The 21,863-nt window shown below is 39.9% G+C and overlaps 1 protein-coding gene across 1 annotated transcript in view; it reads left to right on the top strand.

Annotated features, from left to right (window-relative positions):
* Positions 1-483: 483 nt before the first annotated feature.
* Positions 484-21,863, top strand: part of KCMF1 (potassium channel modulatory factor 1) — a 54,151-nt gene continuing 32,771 nt past the window's right edge. Inside the window, exon 1 of the mRNA XM_063294894.1 lies at positions 484-580. Within this exon, the coding sequence (XP_063150964.1) occupies positions 565-580 (16 nt within the window). The 5' untranslated portion in view covers positions 484-564. The remainder of the gene's footprint in view (positions 581-21,863) is intronic.

Genomic DNA, 21,863 nt, shown 5'->3' with positions numbered 1-21,863 from the left:
TCTCTTTCTCTCGCTCTCCCCGTGTGTGTGAGCGCGCGCGTGTGTGAGCGCGCGCGCGCGCGCGCGGATGGCGCGGGGAGGGGACTAAGGCGGGAGAGGCCGACGAGAGCCGCCGCCGCTGTCGTGGTCGAGCGGGGGGGCGGCGCTAGAAGCTGGCCTGGGGCTGAGCGAGCTTACGAAGTCACCGTGTCACGGCGGCGGCACCCGCCCGCCCGCCTGCCTCATTGCTGCTGCTGGGGAAGGGGGGAAAACTGCCGCCGCCGCCGCTTCTCTTACCCGGAAAGGCCTCGCCGCTGCTGCCACCATCGCCGCCTTCGTCTCCGCCGCCGCCACCGGAACCGAGTCTCCTCCCTCCGCGCGCGCCCCAGCGAGCCCTCCCGAGACGTGCACACGGAGGGGCGACTTGGGGGCCCAGGCTAGGCCAAGACGGGCCGGGCCCAGGCTGCAGAGCGGGCGCCGAGCAGCCAAGAGCGGGGGGTGGGAGGGAGGGGGGAACTGGAGCCCGGGACGGGCCTGGGCTGGGCCGGGACAGGCCGCTGCCGCCTTCTTCTCCTCTGAACTAGGATGTCCCGACATGAAGGTGAGTGCGAGGCCGGAGCAGGCCGGGCCTGGGCGATACGAGCCGGGAAGGGGGAGAGGAGCGAGGCAGTGGTGGCTCATCATGGCGCCGCCGACGCTGCACTAGGAGTGGTGATGGGAGTAGTAAGTCGGCTGGGAAGAAGCTGGTAGTCGAGCCCGTCCGAGGCGGCGAGCCACAGCGGCAGAAGGGCGGGCCGGCCCCGCTTTGCATTGTCATGGGGCCTATGTCCGTTACAACAACTCTTTCGCCCCGATCCACGAGTGGTCTGAGGTGCGGCCTAAAAACCGGGCCGAGGCCGTTCTAGGAGCCTCCGGGCCGGCCCCGGCCCCACCCTAGGGAATAGTTACGGGGCGAAGGTTTCCCCGGTTTCCGGGACGAGCTCTGCATTTAGGGTGGGCGTCATTGATAGAGGAGGGAAGGGGCTCTGAATCGGCAAGAGCCAGATGGCAGGGGTAGAAATGACTCGGGTAGAAAGGATGGGCTTCGGGGTGGCTCGCATATTGGTCAGAGTTGAGGGTTGTTATGGGGCACGTGGGAATGACGTGCCTAGATTTGAAGGGTTAACGGCGGAGAGTGTTGCCGAATTACATCGGAGGGGTTACAGCTTGGTAGGCCACATAGAAGGAAAAGTTTCCTGGGCAAATGTGAATGTGTACGAAGGGCAGATGTTGGGAAAGATGTGAGGGCTAAGGTACTAGCTGACGTTGTATTTGCTGGAGGGGAATGGGTAACCGGGAAAAAAACCCCTCCCGTAGCCGGTTAAAGCTGTGAGTTGGGGAAAGAGACAAGCTAGGGTGGAGAACGACTTGCAGCAGGGCTACTGGAAATGCATATTGGGGAGGGAGGTTAACGGTCAGAGATCATAGGCCCGAAAAGTGGGGAGTGTACCTTGTGTCCTTAAGGAAAAAGTGTGTTCAGAGACAGTTGTACTAAGGTTCAGTGTGTGCACATGAACATGTGAGTTTCGAAGAGGAAGTTGATACTGAACTTGCATAAAGTTCACATATTTCAGGGAATGCACACTTTCTTGAATTCCAGAAAAAGGCATAATAGCCATGAAGAGTGGAAAATAATTTCAAATTGAGAAAGATACATGAGAGAGAGACAGATCAAGTGCAATATGTAACTATCGATGGATGTATATGTGGAATACTCAATTGGCTGAGAATGCAAGTTGAGTTTGGGAGTTTTTAAATGATTTCCAGCAAGCTTAAAGTTTTATAGATAGCCATTTGTCTAGTAATGAATTTCCACTCTTTTAAGTACTTACCTCATCAAGCATCCTTGGATCTTCTGGTACTTTATACATATTGGCAAGTAATTTTTTTTTAAATAAGAATGGATCCTTAAAAATCTTTCTGTTGATAGAATATAATGCTATCCTTCACTTTACTTACAAAAGTGATAGTTCAGTTTTCTCTGTATTTTCATTTTTGAAATAAGGAGAATTTGAAAAAGAATATCCCTAAGAAGAAGAAAAACTATATGCATGACTGATGGATCATTGTCCTCATATTTTTAAGATGAGAGTGAATCAGGAGAAATTACTTATTCAAACAACTTTTGGCCAGATTTCGGCAAGTTCAATATTAGGGAAAGCAAAGTACACACTTAATTGCCAATGGGTCTGAAATATTGTTGTAGAAATACACATCAGGTATTCGTACTGCGTAATGAAGTAGCAATGACAAAACAGCACTTCTATGTTTAAAGGTAATTGAAGATGTTAGCTATGTATTTGAACAAAGATTTTCAATCTTTTGCTTTGGTTATTGCCTTTTCATAGTTGGAATTCCATCAGTTGATGGAATTTCATACAAAAATATAGTTATCCTTCATAGTTTAAATAGCTTAATAAGGGAATTCATGAAAGGCAGCGCTATCATAATTATTAGCCATTATAGGTTAATGGAACTTCCATGTTCAAAAGCAAAATACCATTGAATACAATTTACTTGGAGCCAAATGATAACAGAGGACTATTGCCCTCCTCTTTTAATTTTCATGGGAGCTTTTGTCTGGTCACTGCTGGAAGTGATACTGGACTACAGTAGTTAAATTCTTGGTCTGTTTCAGTAAAGCTGTTCTTAGTAAAATGAGTAGTAAGTTACCCTACTGTCGTCTTTTGGAGGAATGGTGTTTAAATTGTTTTTAAGGGCTGCAATCAAGTTATATGCAGATTTAAAACATGCTAGTAGAATAAAGCTCCATTATAGCTATGCTGATTAAAATTATAAAGGAGAGATGCCAAGTACTTGTGAGGTTTGTATATATCCTGTTGATACCAGTTCTTCAACATCTGAGAGCTTTCTCTATAAACAGCAATAATAGTGGATTTTTCTTTTTTTAAAAAAAGCTTGATAGTGAGATCTTGGAGACATTGTAAGCATACAATAAAGTGGAAAAACAATTTGAAATTGCTTTTGTAATTTGTAAATGTCTTTAGTTTTGCAGCTGAATCCTATGCTTATTAATTCAGAGGTGCCAAGTCAGTGTTCAAGAGACTGCAATCTTAAAGTTAGTGTATTAGCTTCAGTAGATTTTGGTGGTGGAGAAAATGTTGTTCTGAACATTTTTACGAAGTGTTGATATTTGCTTAGGGTTTTTTATGTAAATAATTTCGATTGAGGTTCTTAACCTCAGCAATTCATAAGAGAAAGATTATTGAAGCCATGATGCAAACATAGCTGTGCTGCTATTTTCAATGTATTCAACAATACTCTATCTGCTGGAGAATCTGTGTCGCAAAATTCTCTTAGAAACATTGATTTTAGAAGCTGATTCCCTTAAATAAATGTCTGGTCCTTATGTTTTAGACAGTTATCATCAGCAAGCAAGTAATATTGTTGGTGGAAATGCATCTTTCAAAGTTGATTGTTTTTGTTGTTTGACAGCTAACATAGGGAATGGGAGGCAGAGAGCCAGCAGTTGATAATCTTGTAGGCCACAGGCTATCAGGGCCACATTGTTCAGGGTTGCTTACAGGCAGCAAAGCATCTGAATTCTGTATTAGTATAACAACCTCTTTATATATTCTGGCTGCTGAGATCTTTGCTGGAGTTTATCCAGATGAAGCCGTTGTGCTGCAACTGGCTTTATTCTTTTCTCAGGAAAACTGATTAACATCTGTGCTTCACCTACATTGGCTACTCTTTTTATTGTACTTGTTTAATAGTTCCATTTCTGGGCCAAGATCTGATGGACTTCTTTGGGTTATAGTAGTATTGGTCCTGGCCAAGAGCTTATAGGGACATCCATTGGGAGGAAGAAAATACTGCAATTTGTCTGACATTTACATATATAATTCATACTGAGATCTTGGGTCTATAGAAGTTCTGGTGTTGACAGTTCCTTTCACTGTGAACTATTCTCTATCTCCCTATAACACTTTGAATATCAATCTCCAGTGACTGAAGTTTGAGCTAGGAGTAGCCTTTACCTATCTGAATTCTACACTTTTAAAACAATGTTTAGCTCAAAGTTTTCAAAACATTACTGTACAGTACAGCCTCAGAGATAAGCAGGTTAAAAATATGGTATTCTCCTGAGGTGCAGAGATCCACAGATACGTAAAGTTGAACCACTGAATTACCATACTGCTTTTTTGTATATTGTTCCAGCTGTTGTATTCATTATGTCCTGCTTCAATATCTGCTATATCTACATGTTGAGAACATCCTTACAGGATCAGTCAATATCCATCTAATTTGGTTATTTGTTTTGAATGGCACCTAATGTGATGACCATGGGAAATTCATAAACAGAGCATGATGGACATGTGCCTCTTACAGTACTCAATGGCTTATTATCTTGGGTTACCAAATTCCATTTTTAATTCTCTGACTTAGTATTCATTGAAAGCTAGTAAGCCTGTTCTTAATGTCATTAACCTTGAGGGTTCTGTATCTTGAAGCAATAAATTTCTTCTGCTTGGCTAACTTTAAGTTCTAATACACTAAAAGAGAAACAGCTTAAGCCCATTAGGAACTGTGCATAACAGAGCATGGTTCTGTTATGATCTGGTCCTAATAAGCACTCAGTGGCTACATCCACAAAATATAGTAAGCCATAATGTGGTTTGGTTTGGTTTGGTTTAGAAGTTTGTGTGTACCTAGCTATTGTGATTTATAAATCATGGTTTAGTATGTTGTCTGAACCCAGGCAGTTGTGACTTATTCAATAAACAATAATTAAGAAAGTAGCTTATTTTTTGTGAACATAGCTAAAAGAACACTGTTTCAAGAAGTAAGAAACCTGTGTTATTAATATGTATACTTAGGGAATTGTCATCTTTCATAAAGTGCTAAATCAAGAGCTTGCAATGTATCAGAGAATGGAGAGAAAATGAAACATTTACATGATTTATTGTTTATTAGAGAGAAATAGTGAAATATAGGAACTAAATATTATACCAAAGTTTTCACAGAAAAAATGGTTTTAAGAAGGAAAAATGTGAAGGGAGAAACACTACACAGGTATTATGGAAGGCATTTCCAGGTATAAGAGGTAGCATAAATCCATTTAGGAAAAACAGTTTTGCTGTGCTGAGGTAGTAATTCTTAATGAACAAAGGTAAGAGACAGGGATACATAAGTATATAAGAATTTTATATCCTTATATTAATATTTAAGAGCAGCAATATAGAAGAGAAAGGTGTAGATAACTTTGAAGGTATGTTTATATTAATCCTGGAGCGAAGAAAGACATCAAGATTTATAGGACACGTGTTCACAAATACTTTCTTTTGCTTCCTTTGAAAGTATTTGTGAACACGTGTCCTATAAATTCTCTTCTTCCACTTGGTTGAGGACTGCATCTCAGTGAAGAAAGGAAGTATGCGGATGGATGGATGGATGGATGATTTGCTAAAACACCCAACCTGGAAACTATGAGTCTATGAAGTTAACTAGGAGTTGAGCTCAGCTTCAAGAGACTTTATTTTTACTGGCACTTTAGTTTGAATCTGGGAGCAAATAGGAAAACAGTGCAGATGAGATGCTGTATACATTGACCCAAGACTGCCAGCCAGCAATCTGGCACCAGTATTTTCAGATAATGAAATCTCTAGCTTAAAAAAAAATAGATCCACATATAAGAGATTGTGGTAGCCCAATCTGGAAGTAACTAGCGCATGGATAATCAACTCCATTTTCTTTCAAGAGTTCTGCTATCAACAAGACAGATAAAGCTGGTGAAAGATACTCCTTGTTGCAATCTCCTTTTTCCCCCATAAGAAAGTAATGGGTCTGAAATCTCTGATCAGCGGTATCTCTGTCTTAACTGGATTGTTAATTGTTTACCTTCATCAGCTCCTAAACTGATTTTTAGCACTGGTTTATTTTATCCTTTGCTTCCTTGAAACCATGAATATTGAAAAATACGAAACAGTAACTTGGAACCTTGTGAATCCTTTTAGACTTTGGCTAATATTGCAGTTTCCCAGCATCATGTCTTGGGCTTGATCCTCCAGAAATGAGCACAACTACTTCATTATAGTGTGTGCGTGTCTATTTATATCCCATCATGTCTTAGAAGGATACCATAGTTGAAAATTCCAGGAGAGATTTGGGAATGGGGCAGATTTGATGGGAAGCCTCTCATCCCAATAATGTGCCTGTGCCTCACTCCAGGAATACATGATCCTGAATTTGGGCTTTTGGGGGAAGAGAGAATTTGAGTTCCAGTGCTTTCTACACGGACCTTTCTGTCCATGTAGATAATACATCTACAGTGGATTAGTTTCAACCCAGTATAATTTCTTTCTGTTTGGCGGGGTGGTGGTGGCTAAACCATGATACACTTTTGATTTTCAGCTTCTAACAATGAATTTCATTTTTTTAATTATTATTTTAAAATACTGAGATATTTCTCAGTGAACTTTGTCCATAGTTCTAACATTTTTTTCCTCTTATTTGGTCTTTCTAAAGTTGGCAGTTTCTGTATACTTTTAAAGTTTGAGTTTTTTTGTTTCAGTTTAAAATAATGTAAATGACCACCACTCTAGTATAGATTGGGTGGGCGCCCATATCATTTTGAAAAGTGTACATTTAGTTTTACTTTGTAGTTCTACCTGTTTAAAAACACATAGTGATTCTTAAGATAACCCATTCTTTTATTGGGTAATGGCCTGGTTTCTTTAGAAGTCTTTGGTAAGGAACTCTGTCAGTCTTTTTGAGAGCGAGCATTAGTTGTTTTTTTAATGAAATAGAATCCTAAAAGGCTTTGGAAGCAAGATTTCTCTTTGCAGGCACTCCTTTGATTCCTTCAGCAAAACCTTGATTAACTATCATTAAAAATTATGATCTTCATTTTACTTGCCACTAGTTTACCTGATACATTTTAAGTTTGCCTCACAAATATTTTTTAGATTCACATTACATTAGATATTCTCAGATCTTTTGATAAAGTCAACAACTTACAGTTGTTAATGAGAACCATTTCACATTTTAATTATTAAAGAGCTACTGAATTAAATTAATCCTAGCTTGTAGAATTTTTAAAAGGTAATTTCTGAAACCTCATCTTTGAATATATTTTTAACATTCTGTAGATGCATTGTTTGAAAATTTTCTAGTATCCTGTGGAGTGAACGTTAATACGGATCATTTATTTAGCTTGTCTATAGTTTCTTCAATACGCCTTTTATACCTCTGCTGTATTTTAGTCCTGAAGCCACACTGACTAGTTTCTTGACTTTACTAGTTTCTAGTATTTTTATTAAGCTTGGCTTGGCTTGGCTTATTGGAAACATTCCAATAGAAGAAAAAAACATGGTAGATGATTCTGACTTTTTAGGTAAGAAGCAGGGCAGAATTCCTAGTTATTACATGAAACTAAAGAAACCATGAATAGCCAGCCACCCATGCACCAGCTATTTTCTGAGTAAGTCAAAAATCTTCATTATTCTAATGTGGTTTATATGCGAATTTGACCTTTTGTATTACAAAAGGGATCTCTGATTCTTTGCTTTGTATATGGCAGGTGTGCCTACTCTTTGGGGTCAAGCCCACATATTTGAGAGCAGGTTATAGTCATTCTTTTTCACAATTATTGGTGTAGCAAGTCATAAAATATTTAGTAGTAGGTTTTCAAGCTTTTTGTATTTTTATTATAAATGTTGCAGCAAAAAATGTGTATATATTCTACCTACTGAAATCCATACAATTTATCTGTTGACATCACCTCACTGAAAGAATTTTGATTAGCAACAGAGTACTAATGAGTTTTTATTTCTCAGTAACTTAATATAATGCATTATAGCTGAACCATTATGTTTGATGAATGCCTATTGAAGTGGGGAGTAGCATGGTGGACAGCGTAATGATCTCTACAGAACAGTTTGTTATACTTAAGATGCTGATTTTGTTGCGTCTTTGCTGCTTCTAAAGATTTTATTCCTGAGCTAGAGTTAAAAGCCTAGTTATATGAGCTGCTCTGATACAGTAGGTAAGCTGGCTGTGATCATTTTTAGCCATTGTACTTTGTCACACAAAATTATGCATTGTTGACTTTTGAACTGAAGTATAAAATAAAATTTGATCCATTTTAATAGTCTTTATAAATACTATAATTATTTCATAATCATGACTGTTGATGTTTAATTTGATAATTACCTGATAATTAAATTTGAAAGTCTTACTATTTTAGCAGGAATAATACTACTTCAAAGTTGTATGTTGTGTTGTATACGTCATACATAGTTAAACTGTAGGCTACTTTTCATGTCTGCATAGGCCTTGGAAGTAATACATCCTAATCTTCTGATATATCAGAGGCATATCCTACTATACTGGATAATTTTCGTCCAGTCTCCCACCTCCCCTTTATGGGGAAGATGGTTGAGAAGGTGGTGGCATTGCAGCTCCGGAAGTTCTTGGAGGAAACGGATTATCTAGACCCCTTTCAGTCAGGATTCAGGCCCAGATATGGAACAGAAACGGCATTGGTCGCACTTACGGATGATCTCTGGCGGGAGCAGGATGGAGGCAGCACATCCATCCTAGCTCTCCTTGATCTCTCAGCGGCTTTAGATATCATCGACCATGGTATCCTTTTGGGGCGGCTCAGGGAGTTGGGGGTGGGTGGGGTAGTCTTACACTGGTTCACCTCCTTCCTCCAGGGCCAGTCCCAGTCAGTGTTAGTAGGGGAGGAGAGGTTGGGCCCACGGCCCCTCCTCTGTGGGGTGCCACAGGGTTCAGTACTCTCTCCCCTCCTATTTAACATCTACATGAAACCGCTGGGTGAGATCATCCGTCCCCATGGGGTGAGGTATCATCAGTATGCTGATGATACTCAGCTATACATTTCCATCCCAGGGGAAGTAAGTGGTGCTGTAGCTGTCCTTTCCAGATGCCTGGGGGCTGTTGGGGTCTGGATGGGGAACAACAGGCTTCAGCTGAACCCTAGTAAGATGGAGTGGCTATGGGTTAACAGCCCCTCAGCTCCTAGGAACTTGCCATCTTTAGTTCTGGATGGGGTTGCACTGCCCCATTCAGATTTGGTGCATAACTTGGGGGTCCTCTTGGACTCACGACTCCTGCTCAAAGAGCAGGTGGCAGCCATGGCCAGAAGGTCCTTTGCACAACTTCGTGTTGTGCGCCAGTTACACCCCTTCCTGGAGCGAGAGGCCCTTCGAACGGTCACTCAAGCCCTGGTCATCTCCCAGATAGACTACTGCAATGCGCTCTACATGGGGCTACCCTTGAAGACTATCAGGAAGCTGCAGTTGGTTCAAAATGCGGCCGCGCAAACAGTGATGAGTGCTCCGAGATCAGCACACGTAACACCCCTACTGCGCGAGCTGCATTGGTCGCCAGTATGCTTCTGGGTCCAATTCAAGATGTTGGTTATCACCTTTAAAGCCCTACATGGCACGGGTCCAGGTTACCTAAGGGACCGTCTTATCCCCATTACATCAGCCCGTCCCACCCAATGGTGCAGAGAGGGCATGTTGCGGACCCCATCTGCAAGAGAATTCCATCTGGCGGGGTCCAGGAGGCGGGCCTTCTCTGTAACAGCTCCCGCCCTTTGGAACACCCTTCCCCCAGAAGTGAGGTTAGCCCCCTCCCTCCAGGACCTCAGAAAACAGCTGAAGACCTGGTTTTGCTGCCTTGCCTGGAATAGGGAGGGGAAGAGCCATTCTTGGGGCTGGCTGATTCCCTAGTGCTGTGGGGACCAGTTTTATGCCCTTATGGTTTGAATTAGATCCGCCATGGCTTGGATTTTACTGCATTTTATTCTGATTGATTAATGGCTATATTTATGATTTTATGGAATTTTTAATTGTTTTTATTGTGAACTGCCCAGAGTCCCCCATCTGGGGGAGATGGGCGGTGATAAAAATTTGATAAACAAAAATAAATAAAATATTTATATGTGAACTAACACCGGCAGTCCACTAAATTACTCTACTGTTGAGTTAACACAGGTAGTCCTCACTTGCCGACTGCCTCACTTAGCGACCATTTGAAGTTATGCCGGTGTAAAAATACCCAAGCTTTGTGACCAATCCTCACATTTACAACCATTGCAGTATCCCATGGTCATGTGATTGCCATTCAGTTGCTTTGCAACCAGCACACATTTATGACCGTCACAGCATCTCCCAGTCACATGATCACCATTTGCATGCTTTCCAACTGGCTTGCGACAAGCAGAGTTAATGGAGAACGCAGAAGTAAAATTGCAGGCTGTGGTCATGTGATGTTTCAATTAACAACTGGTGGCTCGTTAACAACCAAAGACAAAGTGATGTAAGTCTGTCACTGTCATGTGATGTTCCACTTAGTAATGGAGTTTCCAGTTCCAATTGTGGTCACTAAGCAAGGACTACCTGTATTGCTGAAAAATAAAACACGAGAATCTTGTCATTGATGGACCTTTGAACAGCTTGCTTGTTGCTCTCATTATTTCAAGCATCAGACAACAATTACCTTTTTTCCAAATATTTCAATGTGTTTAAATATAATTGTAATATTTTAACATCTTACTTTTGAGCCTTTGATTAGCATGTTTTGCTCCATTTTAGTGGGTTCGTATATTCTAAACCAGGGGCCCACAACCCCTGGGCCGTGGACCGGTACCGGTCCATGGCCTGTTAGGAGCCGGGCCGCACAGCAGGAGGTGAGTGGTGGGCAAGCTTCATCTGTATTTACAGCCGCTCCCCATCGCTCGCGTTACCGCCTGAGCTCTGCCTCCTGTCGGATCAGTGGTAGCATTAGATGCTCTGTTAGAATGCAGTCTGAGTTTTGCAGCAGCGGCGGGAAAAGTGCTGAGCTCTGCAGCAACGGCAGAAATAAAGTGCACAATAAATCTAATGCGCTTGAATCATCCCAAAACCATCCCCCACACCTGGTCCGTGGAAAAATTGTCTTCCACGAAACTGGTCCCTGGTGCCAGAAAGGTTGGGGACCGCTGTTCTGAACTATAGAGGAATGTGTCTTGTTCCATGCATGAAGCTAGTGTTTCACTTACAGAGAATAAATCCAGCTATTACTGGTTTATTTAACAGACCAGACTTAGCATAACATGTAAACCCATACTGTATGTTTGAGTCTTAATGTATTCTGGGATCTTACTGTTGTGGTTTCTTTTAATGGTTTTTCAGACTGTATGCTGTCTAGAGAATTCTTGTAATCAGGCCTTAAATTTAAAGTGTTAAATCTCAGAGTATGTAAGGGTTAACTACTGTGAGTGAAAAGAGATCAGTCCAGCTCAGTGATTCATGTAGAGTTGCAATAGGCAGACTCTGAGGGTGGGTTATTCTGATATATTTATTTGGGATGTATTGAATGACTTAATTGGGATGAATGAAGAGAGCAGGAAGACTTATCCACTTCAATAGAAAATCATTCTGGTAAAATGAGTAAACACCTTTGAGGACAACACGTTGGGCTCCCAAGTACCTTTAATTGTATAATATTGTAGTAGGTTATTAGTTTTCTTTCAGAATGCAGATGTGCTCCAGTATACTGTTTGGGAATTAATACCATAAATTGTATTAAAACAAATAAAATGCTTAAGTACTTCCAAAATGTTACCAAGCAAACTATATAAAATTGCCAGGCAGTTGCTAGGAATCAAGAATGACTTGAAAGCACAAGCACACACACACAAAAAAACCTTTGATACTGGATGGTATATCAGTGAAAATACCATTACTGTAACTCTGTCAGTTCTTGCAAGCAACTATGACATTTTAGCTAAGTTTACATTCTTAAATACATAAATACATGGTCTCTGTTTGCATGGGGCTCATACATAGTTGCTTGACTGTTTCATTTCATTGGAAGACTTTGATCCTCACTTATGAAAGAGCACATGTACAGATTAGATCCAGTCCTTGAAATATATAAGCAATCTTTTACATTTTCCAAACTAAAAATAACTATACAAGAAGTGGTCACATCTGATTTCCAGCTTTTGTGTAATTAATTGTACAAGCACTCTAAATTAAGAATGTTTTTTTCCTTCAATGTCACTAATTTTTATTAGTTCAGAGTAACTATTAGTAGGCACTGTGCTGGTGCAGATATGTTAATCTCAAGGGTTAGGAAAATGTTAACTATTAATACTAAGTATTCTTTCCAGTTAACCAGGACTTGAAAGTAGCTTCCAACCCTGATTGCAAATTCAGCCTGAAACAAAAATTACTTGACTATTTCTAGCTTGAAACTATATATGTATAAATATATGTATAAATATGATTGCGGTGATAGTAATATATTGGTTAAAATGTAACGTATAAAATGTGGGGTAGTAAAAACTATTTTGGGATCTAGAAATCCATGCCTTGTTTGGATGATCATTGTATTTGTTTATTAACCTAATGAATTAATATGTGAACTGATCTTTTAGCAGGCATGTTACTATTTTGTTCCCCCCTTTAGCCCCAAACCCCCAAGTATTTCATTTTAGCTTATGTAAAGGGAACGTCAAAGCACCTTGTTACTGTTTTTCCTTGTTAAGTTGAACTACTAATAAGCTAAATGTAGCTTAACCTTATAAAACCATTTTGAAATAAGGATTAGGCTAACTTGTTTGCTTGTCCATCAGATTTTTAATAATTTATTTTAAAATGCTGTCAGTAGTATTTAATAATTGCAGGCTATAGTACTAATGCAATCTTGTTTGGAAAATGTTGAACTGATTCTTTTCCTATGCAATTTAAGTTATTTTGCATAGAAAACTGTTTGCATTACAAATATTTTGATTCATAGATTTTATATGGCAGAGGAAGGACATCCAACTGTGGGTTATTCCTCTGATTCACTCTGGTAGGTAGGACCAAACTTTTAGTTGTCCTTGTGGCCGTGGTTGGCTCCATTATGTACATACCACTGAGATCTCTGTGACCTCATGCCTTCTTTGCTTTTATTTCGTTTCTCCTATGTACTTTCTTCTTACTCCTGTGAAATAGTTATGTTGGAGGACCTCTCTGATAGCTGGGATTCTGATAGCAGACATCCAGACCCCAGCATGCTGGCAGGCTTCAAAAGCATGAACACTTACGATGGTGGACTGTCTTTTCTCCCTCAGAAGTGATCAACTGAGCACTTTGTGGAGCAGCAGACAAGCTGCGCTCATCTGGAGTCAAGATGGGTCCCTCCACTGTCCTTTTTCAACTCACTCTGAAGTACTAATGTGGTTATGCCATGTAATCATTGCTTACTCTTCCTGCGTGCTACCTAAAGTCTATCGGTGCCTCAGAAATGCATTGCAGGTCCTTCATGCAAACCTGAGATGTCTCACCCAACCTGTTGAGCGCTCATTATCTGGAAGGTTGAGAAAAAGAAAAAGCCGCCATGAATTCCTTCACTAAGCCTTCAAGCATCGCAGCTAACACAGCCATTCCAAAAGTCAGTGGAATTGCTCTTTCTCTGCCCTAGAGCTTTATCATTCTGGCTGGGCCCCGATTTATTACTTTGCTCGAGCAGGTGGGAACATTGTTAGCTGCTATGAGTGACATCTGCACCAGGACTCTCTCTTGTCTGTCTCATTTGGAAAGTCTCTTGCCTCTGTCACCCTGCTGCCTTCCAATAGGAAAAAGGGTGAATTCCTTGCAGCTATTCAGGAGAAACAACAGCAAATCCCAGATATAACCAGGCTAATCCAAAGGTCCAATGTCATAAGAAGGAAATTAAGCAGTTAATGAAAACTCTGTAGATCCTCAACTGGACACTCAGGCAGCAGAAATGTTTCCAGTGGCTAATAATCTGATAGTTTATTTGGAATTGATATCCATTAATTAAAGTTAAGGAACTTATGAAACTGAAATACCAAACATGTTTTAATGGACTTTTTCAGCACACTTCATTGGGTTTAGGCATACATATATTATATGCAGTGCATTCGGAAAGTATTCAGATCCCCTTCACTTTTTTCAATTTTGTTATGTTGCAGCCTGATACTACAATAGTTCAAATTCATTTTTTTCTCATTAATCTACACTCAGTACCCCATAATGACAAACTGAAAACAGAATTTTAGAAATGTCTGTAAATTTATTAAAAAGGAAAAACTGAAATATCACATGTACGTAAGTATTCAGACCCTTTGCAACAACACTTGAAATTTTGCTCAGGCGCCACCCATTTCTCTTGATCGTTGCTGAGCTGTTTCTACACCTTGATTGGAGTCTACCTGTGGTAAATTAAATTGATTGGACATGATTTGGAAAGGCACACACCTCTCTATAGAAGGCCTTGCAGCTGACAATGCATACTGTATCAGAGCAAAAGCTGTGAGGTCAGAGGAACTGCCTGCAGAGCTCAGGGACAGGATTATTGCAAGGCACAGATCTGAGGAAGGATACAAATATTTTTTTTGCTGCACTGAAGGTTCCCAAGAGCACAGTGGCCTCCATAATTCTCAAATGGAAGAAGTTTGGCACAACCAGGACCCTTCCAAGAGCTGGTCACCTGGCCAAACTGAGCAATCAGGTGAGAAGAGCCCTAGTAAGATGACCAAGACCCGATGGTCACTCTGACTGAGCTCCAGAGATCCTGTGTGGACATGGGACAAAGTTCCAGAAGGGCAGCTTCCACTGATCTGGGCTTCATGGCAGAGTGGCTAGACAGAAGCCTCTCCTCGGTGCAAAACACATGAAAGCCCGCTTGGAGTTTGCAAAACACCTAAAGGACTCTCAGACTGTGAGGAACAAGGTTCTCTAGTCTGATGAAACCAAGGTTCTCTAGTCTGATGAAACCAAGATTGAACTGTTTGGCCTCAATTCTAAACATTATGTCTGGAGGACACCAGGCACTGCTCATCACCTGCCCAATACCATCCCAACAGTGAAGCATAGTGGTGGCAGCATCATGCTGTGGGGGTGTTTTTCAGCAGCAGGGACTGGGAGACTGGTCAGGGTTGAGGGAAAGCTGAATGGAGCAAAGTACAGAGATCTCCTCAATGAAAACCTGTTCCACAGTGCTCAGGACCTCAGACTAGGCCAAAGGTTCACCTTCCAACACAGCAATGATCCTAAGCACACAGCCAAGACAACACAGGAATGGCTTAGGGACAACTCTGTGGATGTCCTAGAGTGGCCCATCCAGACCCCTGACCTGAACCCTATTGAACATCTCTGGAGATACCTGAAAATGGCTGTCCACCAACGGTCCCCATCCAACCTGATTGAGCTTGAGAGGATTTGCAAAGAAGAATGGCAGAAAATCCCTCAATCCAGGTGTGCAAAGCTTGTCGCGTCATACCGAAAAAGAGTCGAGGCTGTAATTGCTGCCAAAGGTGCTTCAACAAAGTACTGAGTAAAGGATCTGAATACTTACGTACATGTGATATTTCAGTTTTTCCTTTTTAATAAATTTACAGACATTTCTAAAATTCTGTTTTCACTTCGTCATTATGGGGTACTGAGTGTAGATTAATGAGAAAAAAAATGAATTTGAACAATTGTATCAGGCTGCAACATAACAAAATTGAAAAAAGTGAAGGGGGTCTGAATACTTTCTGAATGCACTGTACATTCATATATTATTATTTTAAAAGACATGGATAAAACACCTGCCATTAAAGTTGGCATTTCAGTTTAGAATTACATTTCATGCGAATTGCACTAGTAAACTGAATTGGTTGAGTGAGTCTGAAGAATTTTGACCAAGATAGGAGATCATACATGCTTAATGGTAATTTATTGACTCAACCAATATTACGCAATACACTAATCCATTAACCATGGATTATAAACCACAGTAGCTGGATTCATGAAACATGCTAAAACCAAATGTACCACATTCTGGTTAGCACAACCAGTTAAATTACTTTCTCCTTTCAGACTAAACATCTGTTTTGATTAAATGTACTTACTAATGCCTATTTTACTGAATGCCAAGGACTGCCTCTAATACAAATTAAGCATTTTAGAGTTCTTTTTTAAAACATTGCTATATTTTATCATTTCAAGATACTACGGTAAACAATGTATTTTACATGTGTGTAGAATCTTGGGAGACAAGTAGAACAGGTGGATATAATTTCCATGTACAACCTTTACTAACAGGTATGGATTTTTAACTCCAATATGCTTGTGAGCTGCTGCAAGTACTGTACTCAGTAGCAGATCTTTTGCTACTGCAGTGGGTATTGATATTCTTCCTTAATCAGTTTCCCCTACTAACTTCTAAAATGAGATGCTCTTTTTCAAATATGCAATTGGGAAGAAACAGGTAGGCTCTTGATACTATATTTAATGTTTGCTGAAAATAAGCACCATTATTAGTGCTACATGCTTTGAATACTAGTTGGACTGTATCCCATCTATGTAAGTAGTGACCAGTTGCCTTTAGGAAGCTTACAACTAGGAAATGATGGCACATAGCTACTCTTTTATCCAAAGCCTCTGTTCATAAAGATTTGAAATAGGGTACCTGTTGGCTGCTCTTCAAAGGGGCTGTGCCTTTTCCTGGGCTTATAAAGTAGCTGGATAGGGTCAGGAAAATATGTGTTCAAGTTCAGAAGGCAGTTTCATGTTGTCAGCACCTCCTTAACTTAATCATGTATTTTCCTGAGCCTGTGGATTAAAAATACTCTGCATGTAGATAAATTGAAGGGCACAATAACCTCAATATTAAAAAAAATCACGAAGTTGTATAATATAAACTCTTTTCCAAAGTAATGAATTATGACCAAATGTTGATAGCTAGATTTTCTTGGCATCAGTTTGACACCAGTCAATTTGTTCAACTTGATTTTCCATTATTTCAAAAAGAATTTTGAAGACAAGTGTATAACAATGAAAGAAGAAAATGATCTGGAAATGGAGTAAAATAATCCCATAAATTAATGTGGAATCAAAGATTTCACAATATTCTTGTTTACAAAGCCTTGAAATGAATAAGCATATTTTTTGCTTATTGGTTTTTCAGCCGTGTTGTGCTTTTGTTGTAGTTTAGATACTGCATTGAATGTTGATGTTACCGAGCAACTCAGCAATGTTGTGTTTGGCTATTGCTGAGCTTTTAGATTCAAGCGTACATTCCTTCAATCAGTTGAGACAGGATTTGAATGGAACAAATGGCTTCTGCAGTGTCTTGTTCAATATCGCATATAGATACAGAGAAAGTTATATGCTGAGGAAAGGAGGCAAATACTATTTCGTCTGTCTTTCGTTCTAAAGATACAATGTGACTCCATTTGATCTTTGATCTTATTTATGGAACTATGGAAATCTTGCTAGCATTACAGCAAATACTTTATGGAAGATTAAATTCTGTCTAGATTTAGCTTTTCTTTTTTCTATGCATAACTTTTCCAACCTCTGATACATGCTTTTGGTATCACAGGGAGCTATATAAAAGATGACACTACCGGATTTATTAACTAAAATTAAGAAATAATTTATCTTGGTATATGAGATTGTGTTTTTTTTCTCTCTTGAAAATATTCCATTTGAATCATAGAGTTGGAAGAGGACATTTAAGGCCCTCAAATCCAACCCCTTACTTAGTACAGGAGCCCAAATTGTTGCATCCTAGACAGATGCTTGAATATATCTGATGAAGGGGAGTCTACCACTTTTCTGGGCTGTTGGTTTCTCTGTCAGACTGATCAGTCTGTAGTTCTTCCTTTCCCCTCTTTCTGAAGAGAGATACATTTGCTCTATTCCAGTCATCTATCAGGCACTTCACCAGTTCTCCAGGATTTCTGGTGTATGTCCGGTCCACCAGTTAGTTCTTTCAGTAACTTGGGTTGTATTTCTTCTGGTCCTAAAGTTTTAAATTCATTCAAGAAAATGCATTTACTAAACCCTAAGCTTGTTTTGGGTTGGGACATTGTCATTTCCCCTCCAGGCAAATTGATACTGCGATAAAATCACAAATAACATGAGACTCCAGGTTCTTACCTGGTCTCTCTTTGCTTTCAGAATACATATGTATAGCTAGAATGTAATGGGCAGTGTGCTTGTATTTAGAGCAGGGTTTTTCAACCTTAGCAACTTTAAGATGAGTAGATTTCAACTCCCAGACTTCCTCAGCCAGCATGGCTGGCCAGGGAATTCTGGGAGTTAAAGTCCACTCATCTTAAAAATTGGTAAGGCTGAAAAACTCTGATTTAGAGGCTTCTTTCATTACTAGGAGCATCTAGACAAAATCCAGGATTACAAAGCTTACTTTTGAGTTGAGTCTTCTGAATTGTCTTTGCTCTGATAAACCATCATCTGAACCCAAAATGTGTAGCCTGACCGATTGATTGATTCCTGACATATGATACAGTGTTTTATTTGGATATTTCAGTGACTGGGGTCCAGGAACAGTATCATATTCTGCTTCTACCTCTTACACCCTTAAACAATTGCTATTTCTTCCTAATCACAGTCTCCACCTGCTTCTCTCCTTGCTTAGTCTTGGCCCGTAGTAACAGGATTGGACTTGTCCATGCTATTTTATTTGCAATTCTGGATTTTTTTTTAAAGCCAATCACAGGATTCTTAGAATAAAACAGTGTATTTTGTTTTGAGGTCAGGGTAAAGCTATCACAGCATGGGTGTTCTGTTTTATGTTCAAAGTGCACAGAATAATATTTCCCGCTTAGAATATTTTGATCATCCCTTGAGATGTGTTCATCCCTTGAGATGTGTAGAACACTTCAACTGCAAAGTATTCATTCTTTTTTAGTTTGCTGAGCATAAAACAAAATAGCATTTTTGCTCCAAGGACGAAATAAAACTTTGTTGTTTCAACAAACATTAGAATTCATGCAAGTAGATAGGTGGGTTCTACGAATGTTGCAGACAGGTACTGCATGGGAATGAATGTTTATATGCTGCCTGTGTGTGCTCTTATGTTTTGTAATATTTATGTTATTCATGCTGTTAAGAAGCATCAGCGGGTTTTTTTCCTTTCAGCTACTCTTTTCCACAAGTAGCAGCATTGGGGAAGAATAACATAGTTGATTTTGCACCTGGCAAACAGACAGCAAATTTTTATTTGTTTTATATAGATAGGTTGGCTATAGAAAATTGGTCAAAGAGAGAAAGAGAAAACCTCATTAAGTTTGATGTACTAATTGAAAGGAATGTTAAATAATTTAATTGCTCTTTTTGTCCTATTATGTGATAGCTGAGCAACTTGGAGTTTATTTAAAGAAAATGAAAAAACACCTGTCTGTTCTTTCTGTTGAAGAGGATTTATATTGTAAATATAAATTGTAACATACTAATCTAAACAATGATGCCCTTGGTTAAACTTTCTGCAGTTTGGGTGGTGGGTGCATTCAGTATGGAGTATCATTTCACTTTTGCAGACCTAGAATGAAAAACAAGGGAACGCAGCTGATCCTGAATCTTCATTGTTGGTCTGTGCACTTGAAATATTTTGTGTTTTGTTCTCAGAGAACACTCAAGCCATTTCAAGTTTTATTCTGAGGGAATACAGCCAACTTGAAATGTTTCAATAGAATTCATTTGAGTGGGACTGTTTTGTTCTGTACTTGAAATAAAAAAACAGTTTTACGTTTTGTGCATATCCCTTCATTCCAAAAAATCCTTTTGAAATATAAGCCGTGTAAGACTTATCCATACAGTGAGGGAGGTCTGTCTGCTCATATGTGTCACATCCCTGTAGTCTCTGTGACGTATTATATTAATGCTTTTTTTCCCCAAAATATAGAAGTACTGTAATAGGTTAAGGCAAAAAAAAACCATGAAATTAATTGCTGCTCCATACCTCTGATTAACAAAATTTAAATAATGCAATTTATGCATTGCAATAAGCTACCTGCAGGCCTTGGTTGTCAGAAAGCTTGCCTTTATGTCCTATCTGAAAATAAATGTAAGTTTGTTTGTAATTATTTTATCTTGTCATTTCTGGATATAAGAATACTGTGTTAAATTTTTAAAAATGCATATATGAAGTCAGAAGCACAAGAAAGGTGAGAACATCCTGGGGAAGCAACATTTTCAAAATTAGGGTGAGCCATTTTTATCCTTACTATTCTACTCTCTAACGTCATAATGTTCAAAGATTGTGTCCTGTTTCTATTGACATTTCAACACTGTTGGGGTAATAAGCGGGGAGGGCACAAGAAGGTATAAAATAACCTTAGAAATTGGTTCAAGGCTTGGTTGTAAATTTTATTTACAACATACCATTCATGTGTATTATAGGCTTCCATTAAGATGAAAGAGCATTAGATGAAAAGGTTCGTGTAACTCAGATTTCAAATGCAGTTATATTGAGTTGTCACTAATGGACATTCATATATCATTTATCAATAATTTACTAGGTGTAATTATGTTGGCATTAAAAACAAGATATATAATGCCTTTCCATTATAAGTTCCCTGCATAGCAAACTTCTACATTTTCTCAGTGCATGTTCTCTATACGACCTGTATAGAGACCACAATTGGGACCAGAATCTCAGTTGTTGAGCGAAGCTGTCATTAAGTGAGATGGCACATGACTGCTTCGCTCAGCGACCGCAATATCAGCTCTCCCAGTTGCAGTCATTAAGCAGTCTTGCGGGTCGTTAAGCAGACGGAGTCCCAGGTAAGGAGTGTGGGGTGCCGAAGGATTCCACCTACCCCTGGAGGCACCACATGCTCCTTACTTACTTATCGCACCTCTCTGCTCAGGGGCTGAGAATCCTTTGGCAGGGAGCTCTTGAAACAGCCTTGAGAGCCAAGATTCTCAGCCCCTGAGCAGAGAGGCAACACGTAAGGTAAGGAGCTCCAAAGAGGGCTTTTGCTCTGAAGAAGGGGGAAAGAGCCGAAAGCTGCCTTTTTTCCCCTCCTCTGCGCAGCGCAAAGCCAACCGTGCCTCCTCTTAGGAGCTCCAAAGAGTTCTGTCCCCTCCACTTGCGACCTTCCCTGCTGGCTTCCCCATTGACGTTCTGGGGAAGCCGGCAGAGAAGATTCAGTGGCGATCACATGATGGCGGGGTGCATGGCAACCAGTCATAAATGAGACCCAGTTGCCAAACACCTGAAATGCGGTCATGTGATCACGGGGGTGGCATGACATTTCACAACAGCCCGAAGTGCTTTATGGGCTGTAAAGCACCCTTTCCAAAGCCGTCATAACTTTGGTTATTAAGCGATCAGTCGTTAAGTGAGGACTACCTGTAGTACAAGAAAATACTGACATACCTAAAAAGTTTTTGTAAAATTATTGAGATAATCTATCCTGAAAATTAAATACTGCAAAGTATAATATAAATGAAATATATAATTAGGATTGCAGCATTTATTACATAACAGCATTGTAACTTTGTAAAGTCAGTTCTGAACATTGGGCAGAGCATTTCAAATATTATAGAGTTAGGCTTAACATTTTTTTCAGGCATATCTTGGCTGGCAAGGCAAAACATTGTAGAATAAATTTTCAGGACACGAAAGCTCAGATAAGCAGATTTATTGCAGCAGCACTATGAAGCTATTACCAAAATAATTCCAGTGACTGCTGTTTATCAAATGTGAACTTTGTTTATAACATCAGTATTCAAATTGTTGGTGCCTTTTTCTTCCACCCATTCTATGAAAAAAGTTACAAGCCAATATCTTTTGGAGGTGAGGTACAGTTTCCATCTTTCCTTGTTTTGGCAAAGACCTGATCTGGTATAACGTTTACTTTTCACTGTGAGAGAATTTCCACACTTCTATTGGAAGGCTCTTATACACAAATAAATAATTTCCTTTTATATCTGTCCAGTAGCAATTTGGTTGAATAACTACTATTCAAGCAGTTATTCTGGGGGCCTGATAGGATGGGTAAGCCCGTTTCCTGGTTCTATTGATCACTGCTATTTTATACCATTTATGTTTTTACA

The sequence above is a fragment of the Candoia aspera genome, chromosome 2, assembly GCF_035149785.1.
Source record: "Candoia aspera isolate rCanAsp1 chromosome 2, rCanAsp1.hap2, whole genome shotgun sequence".
Lineage (NCBI taxonomy): Eukaryota > Metazoa > Chordata > Lepidosauria > Squamata > Boidae > Candoia > Candoia aspera.
This window is presented reverse-complemented; position numbering and strand designations above follow the sequence as displayed.